Genomic DNA, 20955 nt, shown 5'->3' with positions numbered 1-20955 from the left:
CACTCGTGTTTCTTCTCTCTGCTTTAAAAAAGAAAAAACAAGGAGAAATCGAAAAGAAATTTCAGACTTAATGACAATATGGCTCATCTAATCTAAAACTAATCCCTAATTTTCTTCCTCTCAGGCTCAACCTTCCCTTGCTGACCTCACAAATCCTAACCTTCATGCTCTCTACCCGTTATTCCCTTTTTAAATATTCAGTTCTTAATACTAGTTCCCCTGGTTGTTCCTGTAACTTTAAACAATTCATTGAGTCTCAAACAAGCAGCAACTTTTCTGTCTTAAAGGGTCTAACTATCTTCTTTTTTTCTGAAATGTCTTTGTGGTCCAGGTTTGTTCCCGGGGGGAGAGAACTCATCCAGAACCTATGAGACCTGTCTGAGAGATGCTCATAGATGACCGGATCAAGAGCTGATGGATTGAGCTCAGTGACCAGAAAGGTTTGTTTTTGGTGAGACTAGAAAGTAAGGAAGGAAACTTTGCCAACCTTTTATGTGTATTTTCTATTTTTCTCTTTCTTTCACACTCTTACCAGGTGTTATATAAATAGCCATAAGAGAAGCTGCAGCATTCAAAGATATTCCAGATGTCTGCGGCTGTTTCTCTTGTTGATTTCTGCTTTTGGAGGTGTGATAGAATGACAAGATGTTATTAAAATGAAGCCAGTGAAGCAGATGGAAGACAGATCACTGGACGTGTTTTCCCACAAAACAACACAAAGATTCACATGGACAACTTTGTTAAGATCCCAACATTTTCAGCGAGAGGAATCGCCCCAGTTTGAGAAAAACACTGGAAATCTATTTGTAAGTAACTGCTTTTCTAAGCAGTTAATTGCAATTAATAAGCTAAGCAGTCAGCTTATTAAATATAAAAATTAAGAGCCCACTGCACTGAACCCCATTGGAAACCTCCTGATTATTTCACCAAATATTTATTTCTGAACTCTTCCTGAGTAAAACATTAGTATTGCTGTTTTTAAATGAATATAAACTTGTTTTCTTTGCATTATTTGAGGTCTGAAAGCACTGCATCTTTTCCGTTATTTTGACCATTTCTCATTTTTTGCAAATAAATACAACATTTTTTCTTGTAATTTCAAAGACATGTTATCAGTAGTTCGTAGAATAAAAAAATAATGTTCATTTTACTCAAACATATACCTATAAAAAAGTAAATTCAGAGAAACTGATCATTTTGGTCTATTAAGTTTTTCCAGAACTGTATAATGGTTATAACTTATTTTCATTGACCTGTTTTTACTGCAAAGTTTACCAAGTATTTTTATCTAGTTTCTGGTGCAAATATCTTATTAAATGATTCCTTAGATTTAAAGAAAAACACTAGTTCCACTGTTATAAGTTTCCTATGTTATAAGTGAAATAATCTGCGAGTGGAACTAGTTTTTTTTTCCATCATTATAAAGAAATTATTGGCCGTAGAACCAGGCTCTTATATATTGTTGAGAAGTTACTTGTAAGTTAATTTTGTCTTATTTCAAGTGCACTAAGAAACTAGACTAAAAATATTTTTGTTAGAGTTTGTGTTTTTGCTGTGCTCTCATTCCACCATCTCCATAAATATAAACTGGTTTTGGAAGCTGTGCAGTGTAACATTATTAAATAGTATTAAAAGTTGAGTAGGGTTTTCATATGGAGGTATTCTGCTGATAAGCTTGTGTTTTTTTGTTGTTTTTGTTGGGGTTTTTTTTAGATAAAAATGTTATTTAAGGTTGTGCTAGTTTCTCCCATCTCTGAAAAAGTAACACATTTAAACTGGGATGCATAAAAGATCACTTCTTCTCCCTCTCTCTCATCATTTCCATTTTTTAAGGGTTTTATCACCTGCTATGATGTAGCTGTGAGAAAGTTATTTAAAACTTTAATTAGAAATCCAAAATGAGACCTAGAAACTTTAAACTATATGTGCTTTTATTACGCAGAGTTCTGAATGATTGTCTCATGATAATCTGGAGTAGAAACACTCCAGTTTCACATTATGTTTTGATAAAGAGTTATATTCTATTATATTCTATTTGCTTTTATTTTAAAAAGCAACAGGAACTATTGTTTCTTATATTTTTTAAATAATACATCACTTTGATAAAATCTCACTAATGTAGGACATGACACTTGGACTTCTTCTCCACGACTTAGAGAAACATCTACAAGAGGAAATGTCTTCTATTTCTGCACTTATATCTGTAATAATATTATCTACAACGGTTATGTACTGATATTTGATTTGTGTAGTAAAGCAAAACCTAGAATGAACCCACTTCACATTTATTTTGAAGGAGCTGTTCTACAAAATTTGTCTCTTTGGTAACTTTTTATCGAGACAAATACTTTTGCGTTACCTCGCAATAAGCTTACTGCAAAATTTGCTGGTCTTTTTTGTATATATATCTTCATATCCATAACAGTCAATGTCTACTCCTTGTTAGGATGTGATATTATTTAACTCTATGTTTGTCAATTTTGAATGTCCATTCGTACACTAAAGCATAAATTGTTAATTGAATTACCGCATCGTTTAAATCTACACCTGCTGAATGTGATTGATGGTAAATGAGAGGGGAGAAATAACTGGTTCTTAAAGAAAACATACATATACCCCACATCTCAGTCCTCACTGAAAAGCGGAGAAACAAATCCTTAAAGGAACACGGGAACAAACGGATCACTTTAACTGTGCGGCATGGATAGAAGCTGCACCTTTGCCCAGAGACTCCTCTTTGGATCTGATGATTCATTAGAGCAGATCTGGTGCATCACGCTCTCATGACAAGGTCTTTTATGCCTCTTCACACCATGATGCCGCATTCAGGAGATCTGAGCTGGCAGAGACTTGCTCGACCCAACTCCACTCATCACCAGCAGCGAAAAAGCAGATAAGGAGTGACAACACAGTGTCCAAGATAACACGGGTCGGCTTTGGCTGACAGTCGCAAAGCCTCGGAGCCGTTCATTTTTCTGAGTTTCGAGAAGAAAAACATAATAATTAAAAAACATCAAAGGTTAAGAGATAAAATGTCAGTGTAATACAAGCCACACTGTCAATTATTAACGCACAAGAAAAAGTTTTTCTTAACACATCTGTTTAAGATTTTAACAACTGGATGGTTAAATTCATGTTTTACAACAGGGGTGTCCAAACTGTGGCCCGAGGGCCATTTGTGGCCCTCTGACTAATTTTCTGTGGCACTCAACTCCAGTTCAGGAAAGATATCAATTTCTTCATAAAACTTTTTTCTTTTTAAATCAGCGTAAAATTATTCGATTGAATTTTCTTGCAATAGAAAAACTTTAATAATAAATAGAACTGTGTTTATCCAGAGATTTTCTGAGTAAAAATCTCTGGATTAACAGATATTAATCCAGAGATTGCTTCACCTGAATTAGCTTTTAGATAATTTATTAAAACTTGGCTAAATATATGTTTTTGAAAGAAATTCTGTTATGACTGAATAAATTTGTTCAATCAATACTAGATCTCTTTCTTTTTATACAGAAAATGTGCAAAATCTTTTTTTAAATTTTAGGTTTACATAGAATAACATCACTTTACCACAAAAAAAAATACTATAAAAATTGGCCGACTTTTTTTTTCTTGGCCCACAAATACTTTTGACTATGATTTTGGCCGACGTGACAAAAGGTTTGGACAAAATTAAAATTTCTATGCACAGCTGATTTTTAACATAAGCAGAAGTAAAATCCTTTTATTTCACAGATGGCAACTTTTAGTGCTATTGAGCACTTTTCTATAAGTTATTCACTGATTTTTTAAAGAACTACAGAAAACCAAAGTAATCAGTTTAAAATAAATTTCTCAATCCTCTTTTTGTTACCACAGGGGTAAAAAAAAAAAAAAAAAAAAAAAAGATAAGTGTGATAATGAGCCATAAATAAAGCAGCAGTAAGTTGGCCTGGCATAAAATTGGTGTGAAGAATGTGGAAAAAATGTCATGTGAAAACTTTCTTTTTACCATGAATCCCCAAACACAATTTTATTAGAATTTACATATGGAAAAAATAAACATAAAATAATAGAGAATTTTAGTTCAAAATATATTTCAGTTTGTACAATTTTGCCAAATGCTAACAAGCTAATTTTTTATAAATACACTGACACACAGATTCTTTCCGAGTAGAGAAAATGGAAGATTTATAGAGGGAGCATGCCAGGGGGCCAAGACTGGGTCAGCAAAGTATAGTTTAAAAATTACTAAATATATACACATCTATGAGTCATCAGCAGAGATGATACATTAAATGTGTAGATGTTGCACCCCAAGGCATCCAGTCACATCTTCGGAGAACATTTACTGCCTGAGCTCATTAAAAGCATGAGTGAGGATTCCCAAACACACAGTGACCTGGTTTTGTCACTGTTGGGTAAGACGTAGCCATCAATAAAAAATAGCTCTGCAGAGGTTTGGTCCTATTTTGTTGCACGTCTGCAGAGTGATGGATTTTTTTAAAGGGGTCTCAGGAGGAGCAGCCGACATCTGTGAAAGACTGAGGCATTTGCTGTATAAGAGGTCTGCAGTAAACTCCCGGCTGCTGTGAGAATTGTAGGTTTGAAGGCGTTGCTGTGTAATATTCCCTCTGTAACCGGCTACATGAGCAGTCCAAAACAGGAATGCCACATTAACAGGTTTCTGCAGACATCAATTACCTCGACGCCCTGTTTCAGCACTGATGTATAAAGAGAAATGTTCTGGTTCTGGTCTGCTCTGCATCCCCAGAACCAGAACCAAACGAGGAGAAGCAGCTTTCAGCATCTATGCACCACGAATTTGGAACAAACTTCCAGAAAACTGTAAAACAGCTGAAACACTGACTTCTTTTAAATCTCAACTGAAAACCCACCTGTTTAGAATTGTATTTGAAATGTAATCAATTACAAATTTATTGATGTAACTTGACTTAATGATTGATTCTATATTGCATTGTGATTCTGTGTTTGTTATGATGTAAAGCACTTTGAAATGCCTTGCTGCTGAAATGTGCTATACAAATAAAATTTGATTGATTGATTGATTTGATAAACTATTTGGCACATTAAAGTCCATATTTGTACCTTTTCCAATAAAAATGTAACTTTTAAACAGAATCTCTTACTCTGGAACCCATTTGGGTTAAATGGCTTACATTTAAGATGCTCGACATCTTTTCTCAGGAAATATAGAGCAATGCTTCTCACTACTTTTGCAAAGAAAAAAAGCATATCATACTCAGGGACAACATTGATTTTATATTCTAATTACTTTTTATTTATAGACATCTTAATTTTTGCAGAAGATATATCTTAATCAACCAGGTTAGGTAGAATAAACAGCCTAGCACTGAAACTTTGCAACTGTTTTCGTCGGCATAAAACTCAGCAAACAAATTGACTAATACTTTTACAGGACACAAAAACAAGATATGGGAATGAATTGCATAATAAATAAAAAAAATAAATAATTATTATTGACAAGATTTTTTTTTTTTAAAGATTTTAAAAGCTTCAAAAGCTTTAGACACCAGAAAATAAATTGCACTTTTCAGCAGGTTTCATTTATTGCCAGCATAAAGTATCATTTTACCATCACAATTGCCAGTTAGCTAACCTATTAAGCCTCAGAAAAGTGTAACCTGATAAATGGGCTTTTAAATACTTTAATTGAGATGTTTAGCTAGCACATATTCCATGAAAATTACATTATTTTGCTTTTATTAGGTGCTTCTGCACTTAATTTCCTCAAATAATGAAAGCAATAGCTAGAGGAAAAAACTCATTTGTATATTTTTCAAGTCATTTCTCAGTCAAATTAGGTGGTGCAATAATTGGAGTAAATTCATTAAGCCCAATTCCCAAACCTTGAGATGAAGCCTTAATTTTCAAGGAACTGACAAGTGTTTTTGAACAGACTATGTACATTCATCACACAAATCAGGCAATGTCATTTGGCTCACTGGGAGCATCTCACCAAGCAACTCTTTCATTTCTTTTCAGCCCTCTCTGAACTAATGAAGAATTATTACTGAGGTTAGTCGAGCACAGGAAGACCTTGTCGCTGTCTGCCTCGCAGAGGAATTAAAGTTAATTGACTGTACTGGGGATTAGGTGTGATCCAGAACCACAGCAGCCGGTCGTTCCACTGCTGAAGTCCACTCTGCCAAATTGGCGCAGTGCTTCTTAGAAGACCCTCCTACGTTTTGTTGCGTTTTACTTTATGGTGGCAACGAGGGTCATATTTAGAAATATTGTTTAATTAGTGAAAAAGGAAGCATAAAAAGGAAAAATTACTGTGGCTTATTTCACGACTTTTGGTATAGATAAACCTATAGTTTTATTAATCAATAATCTTGTCCAGTTCTGTTGATGTTTGAGTTAAAAACATGGCTTTTTGGAGTTTTCTAATCTTATTCAGGCATTAAAGCACTCAACTGGGAACAATGCAATAGACTGATAACTATTTTTAATTCTATTTTTTATGAAAATAAAATATTCAGATTTAACCCTTCATTTAATTCAAGTGTGCTGAAGCAGTGATGCTTCCTAAAGTTGCAGGACTCGAGGACAGGAGGTGTAGACCACCGCCCTAAAGAATTGTAAGTTTAATTGTGATTAATGAATTGATGGTTATAGGTGACTAGGGGTTTGGGGCAGAGGATTTTCAAAATTTCACAATTTTCCATTTAACAATTAGGCAGTAATTTGTGTTAATTTAAGTATATAGAATAAATAAATACTCTGAATAATGTGCTTGTGCTGTAACAAAATGTTTCAGGATACTTCACCAGCCCTGACAACCATGTCATTCACTCCGTCCAGGAAATATCCGTTTGTCATTCATGTCTTGGAAGATATCCGGTCAAGGTTGTGCTGTCAGTCCGGCTCCTTTGTGACATCATCTCAGCTTGATATTTCCAAGCTCTGCATCTGCAGGCTTGAATAGGATTAGTTCAGCAAATTAGTTGGTGAATCTGAGCATTTTAAGCTCATGTAAATCAGTGCTAATCAAAATTTACAGCTATCTGTGCATTCTTTGTCTTTAAATAACTGATACATGATGTCCAGCTCTCTGTGATGTATTGTTTTGTTTCATTTGTTGAAGCCTTTAAGTTCTTCACTTTTTGAATTTTTTTTTTGACAATTTGCAGAACAGAAAGACAAAGAGATGCATGCCTGAAAGTAACTGACAAGGGATTTTAGGTGTTCCCTTTAATTTTAAGCTGCATGCCACTTCATAATGTCTGGACCTGACAAAATAGTGATTGTAGAGGTACTAAAAAAACATGAGAGCATGAGAGAAATTCTTATCACGTCAGTGACTCTTATGCAAACGACTTTCAGCTACGATGGAAACTAATTTACAATGTGCAACAAAAAGTGAAACTCAAAGCTTTAGAAAACACAAAGTGATCTATTTCTGCTCAATTTAGGAGCTGAAAGCTCCTAAAAACCCACGCACCTATTACTCAGAACATTCCAATATTATGCAACAAATATATTTGATGCATAAATATTTTATTATGACCTGCACAAGCAAGTGGACAAGCATGCATTGTCCACAAAAACACCAATTTCGCTGGATGTTGGCAGAGTTGTGGAATTAAAGCATGCTAATGGAAAGTTGAGTGGAAGGAAAAAGTTCAACAGAAACGGTTGCACTAGAACAAAGGACAACCACAGCTTTGAAATGATTCTGACGCTAATCCAAGACTTTTTGGGGAGACAAGGCTTAGACAGGTGTTGCATTTTCTGGTGTTAGGTTGTTCCTGGACAAATGCCTCTTACCTGGACTCTTACTTTACATACAGTACAGACCAAAGGTTTGGACACAACTCATTGAATTCAATGAGAAAGTGTGTCCAAACTTTTGGTCTGTACTGTACATATAAGTACTTTATATATACTCAAGGTCTAGAAAAAGAGTGTAGTTATTTCAGGTCCTGAGTGAAGTTTCCACAGTGGATCAGATCTACTGTGTTTTATCAAGTCCAAAGTCAGTGTAGCCACCTTCAATTCAGTCACATCTTAGGTTTTTGTTGTAAAACACAATAATAACACCAAATTAACAGTAACACTAAATTTAGTTGAAATGCATCTCTTTGTGTGTAATAAAGATACGTATTACATTTTTAAAAATCTAATTATCAAACTAATTTAACCTTTTTGATAATATTTTTAATTTTAGATGCATTTGCATTGAGTAAAGACTGTCAGTGCAGTGATGGGCTCATGCATGTGCTTGTTGAAAGAAGCAGCTGAACTTTGCAGCAACCCCATGTTTCATCATTTTGATTCATTTATTATTCTTTTTGTGAGAAAAAGGGCCGATGGACTTAACTTTAAAAAAAAAATTAAGAAAAAGCTGCAGGGAGAAAAAAAATGACATAGGCTAGTTAAACTATGTATTTTAACTCTGCTTCTTTTCTGCCTCTGCTGTAAGAAATAACAGGTTTGAAGAAAAGGAAGCGCTGGAACTAAATGAGAATAGATTCTCCAGAACGGCAGCCACAGCAAAGACTTATCTTATCTCGACTCGCTGTTATTTTCAAACTGTGCTTGAAAAGGAAAGGCGAATGAGTTTCTCACTTACCAAGACACACAGTTCAATAACCTGTGAAATTATTGTTACTGCTTACTGTATATCATTAGCATTAAGCTCGACTCCTTGGAGAGAACTGAGCTGCTTATTTACGAGGGGCTCAAATAATCATGTTCATCCTGTTAAATAAACAGACGAGGATTATCTTATCCCGACGTGCTAAATGCTTCAGCATCTTCAAACAGACTCAGGAAGAAATTGTGCTGATTAATACCACAGCGGTGTGTGCTGCAGACATATCTGCTCGTTCATTAATAAATAAAAAATGACTTATAATGTCTAAAAACCTAAAATGATTCCGTAAGTAATTCATTTATTGTTTTAAGTAAGTTCTGTCAGATGAATGTTATACGTCTGCAAATCAGGAGCGTAATGCATATTTTAAATATACTGAATTAAAAACATGGACGTTTTCTCATCTTTGCTCGTAATAGTTCTGTGCAGCTTTAATCTGATTTTTACATTTGCCAGTCTCAAGGAAAAAAAAGCTAAGATATACAAATAATGTAAAAAGGTGTATTGATTTTGCTGACAGAAAACAGCTGAATAGTTCTGCGTTTTCCTGCAGAATTGAAGGCCCAGGGAACAGAAGACGCTCTTCTAATACTTTTGTTACACATCATCCAAAACCAGCAGGCAGAGGATAAAACTGTTACTTGGAATAATAAAATCTTCTTCTTTCCATCTGTAGTTTCTTTCTTGCATGCTTTTATATGATAATATGTGTAATTTAAATGTAATAATTCATTCTTGCAATTATAAGCTATCTCTTTTTTTCCAGCTTGTGCTTGGGGCTTCAGAAACCGAATGGATCTCTTCTGTCCTCTAGTGGAGAAATTAGAAACTGCACAGAGAAAAAGCGTTAGGTAACAATAATATGGTGACCCTTATGAATAAACAGTGGATCTTACTTTTACTGGAAAATTAAAACAAATCTGGAATACAGAGAGCGCAGTATTCCCAGAAATGTTATAATTTTCATTAATAATTCATCCTGTGCTGCAGGTGAATATTTTTAGCCAGGCTTTCAGTAAATGCATACATGTTGTACTGTCAGTTCCTGTGGGATTGAGTGTTAAGGGTACAGGAAGAAATCCATCCTCTGTTTCAACCTTACAGTTGTATTTTTAAATAGATTGGCTCGCAAACATTGTTTTCAAATGATTTCTTTCACAAAACTTGTAAAAAAAACAACAAAAAATGCACTTTTGTGTTCTTCCATATTGCAGTAATTTCATCTGTCTCACATTTTTAACAAATTTCCAGTAATAGTTGAAACAGTGAAAGTATAATATTGGACTGACATATTACAGAAACACTTTAGTGACGAAGTCGTTTACAGAGTACATTGATTCACACAATAAGTTTGCTTGACCTCAGCTGTAAATATTAGTTTTTGTTTCTTATTTACTGGGACAGACATAAAATTCTCTGAGTGAAAATTAATCTCACTCTTGAACCATCTTCTACTATTAGTTATGGAGATAACTATTATAGATTATTAAAGTATTTCACAAATATATTCACAAAACCAATCGGCACATGTAATGATATTTTGGATGTCTGTGTCCCAGAAATTATCTCTGTGATTAAGAAAAAGGAAAAATAAAGAAAGTCAATACATTTATTGATCTAAATGCACAGCAGTATGCAGATATAGGTACAAAACAGAATAATATATATATTTTTGTCTTTAATTCTGTGATGTGGTGTAACATCTGTTAACCTCCTCAGAGTGTCACTGTTCATCCAGTAAAACCAGTGAGTCTTGATGGAGTTAGTTTTCGAAATGTGTGCATAGTTTGTGGTGATGACGTAAAACAGTGAAAAACTATTTTTCTTTAACAGATTAAACAAGACATGAACTTCCAGCACTTTACAGATATACTCTATTAATTGCTTGTAGACATTTAAAGATAAAATGTCCACATAACTACAAATACATATGTGAGAAAAGAAGATTTGTAGTGTTCTGCCTCGGATCCATCGTCTCTGGCCACCAATAAAACTGATGAAAAGTGTTTTTACTCTGGTCTCAAACCAGTTTATGGTGTCACTTCTCTTTGGGAACTGAATTTGGACTTCAGCAGGTGTAGTTTTCACTCTTCCATCTCTGACGCTGCTGTTAGGGAATATCTCGGCACGCAGTCCCTCTCAGACTGGCTGGTGGCATCTCTACTGGGACTGAATTTAAAAAGTTTAAAATGTAATTAATTTTAAAAGTTTACATGATGAGCAAGAACAAAACTTACAGTAAACAAATCAATCCAGCTAAATCCACAGGTTAATTAGTCCTAAAAATGAGACATCACCTCTGTCACAATGTCTTTTCTGGTCTGTCAGTCCATCTTCTGCTGCCTTTTTGCTCAAACTCTCGTCATACTCTTTTTATCTGAGTCCTCAGAGTTTGGTTCAGGAAACTTGCACAGAGTTGGTCACAACTCAACATAAACTAGCCAAAAAATTTGACTTCAATAAACAAAGCCTGGATTGCGTAAGACTGGCTGGAGGCAAAAATGTAACGAAAATATTCTGACCAAGAAAAGAACAGGAGCACAATTATTTGTAAAGCTTAAACAAGTCAAGTTATTTTAGATTAATGTAATTATGAAAGCCTTTTGTTCTAATCTTGTTCAGATTGTAGTAGGTGTGGATTTGTGTGCATCTGGCAACAAATTAAAACAAATATAACTTGAGCAAGAAAAATAAAAGGGAGTCTTCTCAGCCCGTTTCAAACTCATTACTAATCTGTTCACAATGAGACGCATTTAACATTTTGTAAATATTCTCATGCTGAAATGTAAAACATTTGCTTGATACGAGTTTTGCAGTCTTTGCAGACCATTGTTAGGCAAGCATGACCCCACATTCCACTTTTTCTTTCTGCATTGTCAGCAGTAACTGAGGCAAGGCCGTTTGCAAAACACACGTCTATTTCCAGTCCACTGTCAAGGAAAACCACTAATCAACTCAACTAATTAACAAAATATGTTGTGAATAAAAGACGAGACCAAACTATGTTACAGGCAAACGGATGTCAGAGGAAAATACATACTGTTTGCAAGTTAGTATTTTTTTCTCAGAAATGATTTCCTGGCTTGCAGAGCTCCTTGGGATTTCATATACGATGAGATGATCTGCAATTCTGAGCCATATCTGTTTTAGAAATTTGTTTTCGTGTGACTAGTTTTTTAAGTAACAAAGTGTTGTTCCGTTTAGTTCAAAGAAGTTGTACAAATGACATCAAGTATTGAGAAAGATAGGTAAATTCTGCATTGCTCAACATGAACATTCGGTTTTATTTGTTTTTAAACTCAGGTCACACAGTCAATCTTCTGTTTGTTTGAAAACCTTTTTCTATGGCAGTTCTTAATTTCTCTAAAGCACAACTCAGGTGCATTTGAAACTATATTTTCAAGTCTGATGATATTGCTTTTAAATATATAAGAAAAACTTATTTTCGCCTAAATTAAATCTGATTTACTTTGAATGAAATCTATTGAACTAGTTTGGGAAATGCAGTGAGTTTTGTTTGCTTAATTGATTCCTGCAAATGATTACCAGAAAAGTAGAAAACAATACAAACAAAACTTTACAGGAATACATGTTTGTTTTTTTTACCCCAGATTTATTGATGAAAAAATGACCAAACCGGGGCATGCAGTTATGTACAGTAGGACTACTATTTAAATACTGTTGATTTGATATCACATTTGCTTAACCATTCCCAGGTTTTTAATCCAAACCTATTTTTGAAAATATATAGATTCTTTTTTTTCTCTTTGTATATTGAGGAGCTGGTGCATGATTTAAGGGGCTGTTTTTGGTCACTTCCTTTTTTCCGCTATCTGTGATTTAGGGATTGGAGGCTGAACCCACTTGTGCAATCATTGAGCAATCTTCTTTTCTCTCTCCCTCTTGTGAAATCCACAGCCCCTTCTCTGTATAACAGTGTAGCTGTCTGTGGTGCCTTGCTCTGTTTGGTGCTTCAGAGTAGAAGGTTAAAATGCACATGATAACGAGAAGCTGCGTCCTACTGCTGTGGTCGCAATTAATGACTTCTGTAAAATGCCAAGGTAAGTCCTAGTAGTTCCGCTCATCCTTTTTAATTTTAAAGTATTTTGCATTTATCGTTTGATGATTTGTTATTGCTATAAACCCACTGAAATTGTTTGTTGCCGTCACACAGACTGTACACGTGAACAGTTTATTAACAGCCGTCACTTTGATCGAAATTTTGACATAAGTGGTTTGGATGCCACTTACGGCGGAGGAAAACAAGTCAGAGTTCCCTGCAATGTTGGGTATAGTGGCTTTTTCAAGATGATCTGTAGTGAGGGGACCTGGAAGTCTTCTAGCCCTAAATGTGAACGTAAGTTTAAAAAGTTTTTCCATTCATTCTGCCATTTTTATCTTACTTTATTTTCCACCACAGAATATTTACACATGTTTTGTTCTTATCCCAATATTTTAAGCGAAATCCTGCGGACATCCCGGAGATGCACAATTTGCAGATTTCCGACTTGAGGTCGGAGATGATTATGTGTTTGGATCTCAAATTGTTTACGAGTGCAACCCAGGGTATGATAAGATAAAAAAAAAGTTCCTTTCTCTTTGTGAGTTTTATTATGAGCATTCTTACTACTTTCATTAAAAACTTTTTACAGTTATCAGATGGTGAGTCGGTCAAGCCGCAGGCGCTGCTTGGCAGAAGGCTGGGATGGCAAGATTCCAGTGTGTGAAGGTATGAGTTGAATATGAAGTTAATTTTTTGTGGATATGAATAAGGACGCCACTTTCATTTAGAAAAAAAAAAGATTTCTCTGTCTGTAGTAAAGCAGTTTGTGAGTCTATTCAATTGCCTGTTTTCAAACTGCTTGTCAAAGATGAAACACCCTAAATATACTTATGTGAGGGAGTGACCAGTAGCTGCTTCTCCATTGAACATATAATTGCGCAATTTGACATTTTGAGAATAAATTAGCTTAAATTTTGTTTAATGGAAACATTCTTTGAAAAAAAAAATCTTTTTCATTAAAAAGTTTTGGCGTTAGGATGAGGAGGTTGTTTTTTCTTGGCCATATCAAATTTGGTTTATTTCACAAAACTGTAATGGATAAACCCTTTTGTCGCATCACACAAGTCACATTTTCAGCAACAGGATGTTATCACTGGTACAAACCATGAAGACGAATACTGCAGGAAGTAGTTGAGGATCTTAGCGCAGCGTGTTTTTCGATGGCTTATCGTGTGAACAAACTTATTCACGTGATTTTAATTGTGTTCCTTTGCACAAATTTCGAATAGAAACATAGCTACTGATCAGAACTAAACAAAATTAGGCAGCATTTAAAACCTTTAAATCAGAATGGAATACATTATTATTTACTGTACTTTTTGTTACACTGCAAAAGTCTTACCAACCATTTTTGATATGTTTTTAGTGCACTGTCAGATTATTTTCTTATAACAAGACATTTTTCCTGTAAGCAAAATAACTTGCCTGTGGCAGTACTTTTTCATCAATGTTATGGAATTATTGACTTAAAACAAGCTCCTATGTATCTTCCTAAAAAGTTACTTGTAAGTTAGTTTTGTCTTATTTTGATTATTTAGTAAGATTTTGTGTTTTTGCAGTGTAGAGTCTCACAAAGAAATGGTTTGCCTGATCTCTGATGCAATTGATGCATGAATTATAAGATTGTAATATTTTGTTTTTTTTATGTAATGCTATTCAAATCAATTTTGGCATTTCTATAGCTTTTCTTTTTATTTTATGTATTTATTTTGGATCGCTATGTATATTAAGCTTTCCTTGTCTTGTGTTTCAATTTTTGTCATTCCAGCCACGAAATGTCCAGTCGTTCATGCAGACAATAACGTACAGGTTTTAGGGGGTGCAGAAGAAGCCACCTCTGGCAATGTTGTTCGGTTTAGCTGCAAGTCAAGTGCTGAAATCTTGTATGGGTCACAAGAGATTTATTGCAAGGATGATGGAGAGTGGAGTGGCCAGCCTCCAAAATGCAAAGGTATAACAAGATGTCAAAACTAAATATTACCAAATATGTTAAAAACTTTCTTTTGAATATAGCGTTATTCAAGATATGTTTTAACCTAGCAGCGTAAGTTTATAACAGATAAAAGCAAAATTCAAGACTTAAATAATATATTTTATTACTTTGAAATATATTTGATACCATTTATTAAATGAAGGGATTATTTTTCCAGGCAAAACATGCAATTTTATAGTACAATCAACAAACTGTTGCCTTCAATTGTTATAAAAAAGTTGTATGTACCAATCAAAACTTAAAAGAAATGTAATTTCACAATTTGATGCCTTGAAATTGGCCCCCTTGTCTTTAAGAACCTTCTAATCTTTCCGACATTCGCTTTCAGCACATCATCACAACAATCTTAGCCTTAATTGCTTTTACAGCCGTTCTTAGGAGCGTTCGATTGAGAGGTAGTTCATATTTTGTGCTCAGCAGACTCACAATTCTACTGGGTGTTTGTCAATTGCTGCTGCCGCTAGTCTGGAGGAGCTGAGTGGGGAAGAAGCGAGGGACAGGTGGTCTGTTAAGTGAAAGCTGGAGTGTAAGCGCCCTGGAATGGCTGCCATGGCAGATTCAAGGATTTCTTATTCTTTTTATTAAAAGAATAAAAGCAACACCTTGTGTATGTTTTGTTGACTGAATTACAACATAATACAACACTCAAAAAAGTTGATTTTATATAGCACCTCCCTACATACCTTCTTAATATGTTTTAAAAATAAGCCAATCAAATCTCAAACTGATTGAAAGGCATAATTATCAGTCTACCTTTCCATTAGAATTGCACTAATAACACTTGTGCTTGATATCAACAGCAATAAGATGTTCCGTCCCTCAGATTGAACATGGCCGTGTGCTTGGTGCCGCTCAGGAGTACAAAGAACAAGAAATCTTAGATTTTAGATGTGATCATTCTTATAAACGGGCTGATGAGAGAACTCCAAGATGCACAAAATTTGCAGGAAAAGCAGACTGGAGTCCCACACCTGCATGTAAACGTGAGTATGATTACAGTAACAACAACAAATGACTTGATTGAACAGAGGAGTAAAGTCTGAGGTACACATATGAAGTGCATCCCTTTCTAACAAACTGACAAATAATAATATATGTTCAATGATTCCAGTAATTAAATGTGAACTGAATCTGGCATCAATCCCTGGGACAACCCACGACCCTCCATACAAAAACATGTTTTTACCTGGAGAAACAGTGAGAGTCACATGTGGGGAGAAACACTGGATTCTGGACACGCAAACAACGGTGGCTGATGTTACATGTGGAATCAATGGAGACTGGAATACGGATCCGATATGCCAAGGTATTAAAAGCCCAAATGTCATCAATTGATTATTCAGTTAAAAAAGTATTTGTGCTAATGTTCCATTAGTCCTATGTATGATTTATACTGTTGATTTCGACTTTTTGAATAGAAAATGTATTTTTTTCCCACTCCAGAGGTTACATGCCCACGATACATACAAGAACCACATTTGTATCGTTTTGTTAACGCTTGGGGCAAAAACAAATTAGGTGACAGAGTACGGTATGACTGTGACTACAACTACGATCCTGCAAGTTCAGACAGAACAGCGACGTGTACCAGAGACGGATGGACACCGAAACCACTTTGTCGTGGTACTGTTCACTTTAAATGGTCTTTTGTTGTTTTACTGTAAAACTATATTTTCATTTTATTTACCTGGCCACTTTACATGAAATACTTCATAATCTTGAAAAAAAAATTGTAAATTATCCTCTTTACTTTTAAAACAAGGTGGTTTATCCACTTCCATTAAAGAGAGAAGTCCTTCTGTGGATCATTTTGTGACAGGGTTATCTGGAAGGTCGAGTCAAATCTCAAAAAACAAACAACCTGAACAAAAAGCAACTTGGCATCTTTTCTTCTTGCTTAGAGTAAAGAAATTAAGCATAAAACACCAACATTAGAGGTTACCCTTTTTAAACTCAATTTCTTTGCCAAGTAGAAGCAAAAAATTTATATTTATTATGATATGGAATAAAAAATAGATATTGAAAAAAATTTTAGGACTCGGACTCATACACTATTGAATAAACACTTGTTGATGTTCTATGTACCCCAAATTATTTAGAAAAATATTTTGATCAAATCATTAGTTAAAAGTAGCAACGCAAAAATCTCAAACAAGGAGGAAAAAAAGCAGAAAAATAAACATTATCAATGAATAACTGCAACAATTTCAAATGCTCCTCAAGCAAAATTTCTATTCACATTTTTTGCATTTAGATTTTTCCTTATCTTTTTGTTAGCAAATATCATGCTGTTTAAACTCCATGTTTAATGTTATTTTCTTTGTCAGGGAAACAGTGTGAAAACCCTAACATTGAAAACTCCAGAATTACCAGCGGTAGTAGAGAAACTTACTCCAACAATCACCGACTCACATACCAATGTTTGAGAGGGAATCGGGAATCTGTTACCATCACCTGTAATCGAGGAGTCTGGGAAGGGATAAAGCAATGTCCAGGTAAGAACATCTGTGAGTAATTTAATTGTGTTTTGCGAACTATTGTGAGAACCTTGTCATGGTTTGAAAGGCACTTAAAGGAAATATTGACCCTCTGCAACAACTCCACTTACTCAATTTGAAGTGCCATGATGTACATCGGAAGTGACGATCAGGAGTATTGAACGGAGCACTTGAGTTGTCTTCCCAACATGAATAAACTGGCAAGTTGCTTTTGCCAGTTTATTCATTTTTTCGAGCTAATTTGTCTGTGAACGTAACACACCTGTTTGGGGCTCATAGACGGCGGTATTTACAGAAGCTTGAAACAGCTAGCTTACAAACCAACCGACCCTCTCCTGACGTGTTGATCAAATTTACCTACTTTGCCTGAATTTTGCATGATTTATGTCACTATGTTTAACACCCTTAAACCGGAGCAGCCATAAAAACGTACAAAAGACGAGATGCTAACCAGTTTTTTCCGTACATGCTAGGCTACATGATGGGGGGCATTGTTTCCATGGTTACTAACGGTTAGACACATACCTTCGCCATAATGAAATATCTGATATTGCATTATCAAATCATACTTACTTATAAAGTATATGAACGTTAATCTTTTTACCTTGTAGAAAAGTGCAAATCCGCGCTTACACCGAGGGCTGACAGTCATTATGATTGACAGCTGCTGTCCATCACCCCGCATCTTTCCTCGTTATAAAATTAAATGACAAGTTTGGTTTTCACCATTGTCTGTTTGTGCAGCCGACCGCCAGCAACCTGTGAAAATTTTTACTACAAAATCAATCGAATAAAAGCAATATAAGGCCACCTCATGTACGATTTTGACAGGCTTTACAGGAGCATAGTAGCTGTTTTGACATCCATGGCGGAGCTGGGCCGAGCTCGAAGAGAGTGACGTCACGTGCAAAGGGTCAATAAGTAAAATCATTTGAATTTGAAGAAAGTTTTAAAAAACCTTATTTTTATTTATTTATTTCAAACATGATGGTTGTGTAAAATAACACACTTAAACAAGGAATGCAAATGACATATTTTTTTGTACCACAATAATCTTAACATGCTCAAAAAGGAGTAGGAAGAACTAAGAAATGTTTAAAATACTTTTTTATTAGTCCAGCAGTTATTAAACATCATTTTAATTTATGACATCAAAACAGTTCATTTAAATATCTGGTTACAGCAGCATAGACTTAATTCAAGTATCCTTCCATGATGATTTTTTGATATTTAAGTTGTTAATAGACAAATTAGCTTGACTTGAACAAGAAGAAGCTATGAATAAACTGGTAAAAACAACTTGGGAAAAGAGGAACTGAGAGATATTGACATTTTTAAAATCAGGCCTCCAAGATGGATACATATTAGTTGCATTTATCTTTTGACCCCTGCAACTGGAATATGAGTTTTTTTTCTGAATCATTAACAGATGTGGCACTTTGCCAGAAACCTGAAATTACAAATGGATTTGCAGTTGAACCCAGTACAGGCACAATTTACTACGCCTGTAATGAACATTTCAAACTTCCTACCAAAAGCTGGTGGGGTCATGCCAAATGTGAAGGCGGTGTGTTTGGCCAACTTCATTCATGTATAGGTAATTAAACTCTATTTTCTCTTAGACAAAATTTTACTTTTATGAATTTAACTAAATGCAATGCTTCCAATTAGCTAAACTTCAGACACTTCCTAGTTTGTGTAATTTTTGGTCATTATAAATTAGTCACAATTTTTGGACATGTAATGTTTTATTTTCAATTATTCTATAAAGTAAATTAGCTGAAAACATGTTTTCATATTATTTACAGTTATTTATTTACAATAAATAAGTAATATTACTTATTGTTACTTATTTACAGTAACAGTGCATTATTGACATGTGTGCTTTGTCAATGCTGTCTTAAAGCAAAGACATTGTGTGGAGAGGCTCCTGCAATTTCCAATGGAAAAGTGACAATTACAAGGACACGTGCTACGATTGAATGCAATAAAGGATACACTGGAGAGATTGCTGAACTAACTTGTGTAAATGGAAGATGGAATTATCATGAGTTTACACCAAAAACGATCTGTAGTGGTGAGACATCCAGATCATTTTAAAATACTCATATGATTAAATTTTACAAAGATTTTAATAATAATTTTACATATTTTTATGTCTTGCAGCAATTGCTGAACACTGTGGCCCACCACCCAAAGTTGAGAATGCAATTGTCACCATTTTATACCAGAAGGAATATTTGGATGGCTCCTCTGTGACTTATCAGTGCCGTGACAAGTATACGATGGAGGAACAAGCCACCATTACATGCAGAGCTGGGAAATGGGAAATGAGAAACATCACATGTGTCCGTATGTGCATTTCATTCAAAGTGTTCTCAAAATATTATTAATGGCATTGTTTTAGGACTGAGTTACGATTTCCTTCCTTTGATACTTGTAAGCAAACCATTTCATTCCCGCCATCTTTAGTTATTGCGTACATACCAAGTATTTGCATTATTTCTGCACATAAAATCTAAGAACCATGAAACTTGTAGAAAATTTTACTAAGCCATAGTTTAGTAAAATGACACCAAAATATATGACAGATTATGATCTGATTGGACCAAAAGAAGTCTGACTGGATTCCTGCCAGTAAATATTATTGATCATGAAACCTCTATTTTCATTAAACCTCTATTTTTGGCAATTGTGAAATGTGCAAATTACTTTAAGTTTGTGGTTTATCAACCATATAAAAAAACATTTCAATGGTTGGCATGAACTGAAGCACATTCCATATAAAACAGGCTTCATCTGTTTGGATGGCACCATCCAGATGTGGCAAACTACCAAAAGGTATGAAACGGCAAAGAGGCTGAATGAAAATAAAAAATATATTATTTTTTTAAAAAGCCCATTTTAAAATTGTACCTTAGAATGGTTCAGCTTATTTTGAAACCTAAAATGCAAACTCAGCTGTTATCTGGCTGAGTGTTTTTCTTCTTAGCAGAAAGGCAAAATTATGCCCTCCTTTATGTTACCCATTGTTCATAACATGCAGTCTTATTCAACAGAGTATTATTGAAACGTTTGTTTATTTCAGTAACTCAATTTACTCACTGAAACAAATTATGTTGTATTCAACTGAGATGATTTTAAACTTACATTGAATGGAAACATTACATCAGACAAATAAACATCTTAATACAGAAATGAGGGTATTTCTAATACCTTCTTAAAGATTATTTTGAAAAAGTTTATTTAATCTGTAAAACGAGCTTCATCAGAATGCATATTCTAGTTCACCGAAAATCACTTTATACATTTTTTCCCTCAAATAACATAAAAAAATATGAAGTTTTCATAAAAAGGTCCAGCAAGAACTGCAGTGTGAAGAATGAGTAAAAACAAATGAGAAATTGGACTAACAACATGATTTACAATTAAGAACAGGGCTCTGTAAGCAAACCAAAATAAGACTTCCAGGTGATTTAGAGGAGTGGCCGTCCTTTGAAACAACCTCTGTGATGCAAATTCTCACAAAACTGTCTTAATGTGTTTCAGCTTTTTGTGAGCAGTTCAGTGACCCCCGACTGACAGTGAGAGCAGACATGATTAATAAAAGATACTTGGCAGGAGAAGTGGTCCAATATGCGTGCACTGCGCCTGGTGCCAATGCAGAAGGCAACGCAACATGTGAGAATGGCCAGTGGAAAACATCTGAAAAATGTCCAGGTAAGAGGAAATGGTGCGAAAAATAGGAAAAATAGAATTTAGTTTTTTATTTTTACAT

At 34.7% G+C, this 20955-nt stretch overlaps 1 protein-coding gene and 1 long non-coding RNA gene across 2 annotated transcripts in view; one reads left to right on the top strand and one right to left on the bottom strand.

Moving 5' to 3' along the window:
* Positions 1-10394: 10394 nt before the first annotated feature.
* LOC116726515 (uncharacterized) lies at positions 10395-11033 on the bottom strand. The gene is made up of 2 exons (XR_004340610.1): positions 10921-11033; positions 10395-10792 (listed from the first exon to the last, which is right to left on the bottom strand). It is a non-coding gene; the product is annotated as an uncharacterized LOC116726515 (long non-coding RNA).
* Positions 11034-12542: 1509 nt separating this feature from the next.
* cfh (complement factor H) overlaps positions 12543-20955 on the top strand; it is a 33062-nt gene continuing 24649 nt past the window's right edge. The window contains exons 1-13 of the mRNA XM_032572270.1: positions 12543-12684; positions 12798-12980; positions 13084-13189; positions 13276-13352; positions 14455-14637; positions 15480-15662; positions 15791-15985; positions 16123-16302; positions 17007-17174; positions 18607-18774; positions 19084-19254; positions 19344-19529; positions 20727-20897. Coding sequence (XP_032428161.1) covers positions 12615-12684; positions 12798-12980; positions 13084-13189; positions 13276-13352; positions 14455-14637; positions 15480-15662; positions 15791-15985; positions 16123-16302; positions 17007-17174; positions 18607-18774; positions 19084-19254; positions 19344-19529; positions 20727-20897 — 2041 coding nt within the window. The 5' untranslated portion in view covers positions 12543-12614. The remainder of the gene's footprint in view (positions 12685-12797; positions 12981-13083; positions 13190-13275; positions 13353-14454; positions 14638-15479; positions 15663-15790; positions 15986-16122; positions 16303-17006; positions 17175-18606; positions 18775-19083; positions 19255-19343; positions 19530-20726; positions 20898-20955) is intronic.

The sequence above is a fragment of the Xiphophorus hellerii genome, chromosome 9, assembly GCF_003331165.1.
Source record: "Xiphophorus hellerii strain 12219 chromosome 9, Xiphophorus_hellerii-4.1, whole genome shotgun sequence".
In the NCBI taxonomy this organism is placed as follows: domain Eukaryota; kingdom Metazoa; phylum Chordata; class Actinopteri; order Cyprinodontiformes; family Poeciliidae; genus Xiphophorus; species Xiphophorus hellerii.
The sequence above is the reverse complement of the archived record's forward strand: the minus strand, read 5'-3'. Positions and strand labels throughout refer to the sequence as shown.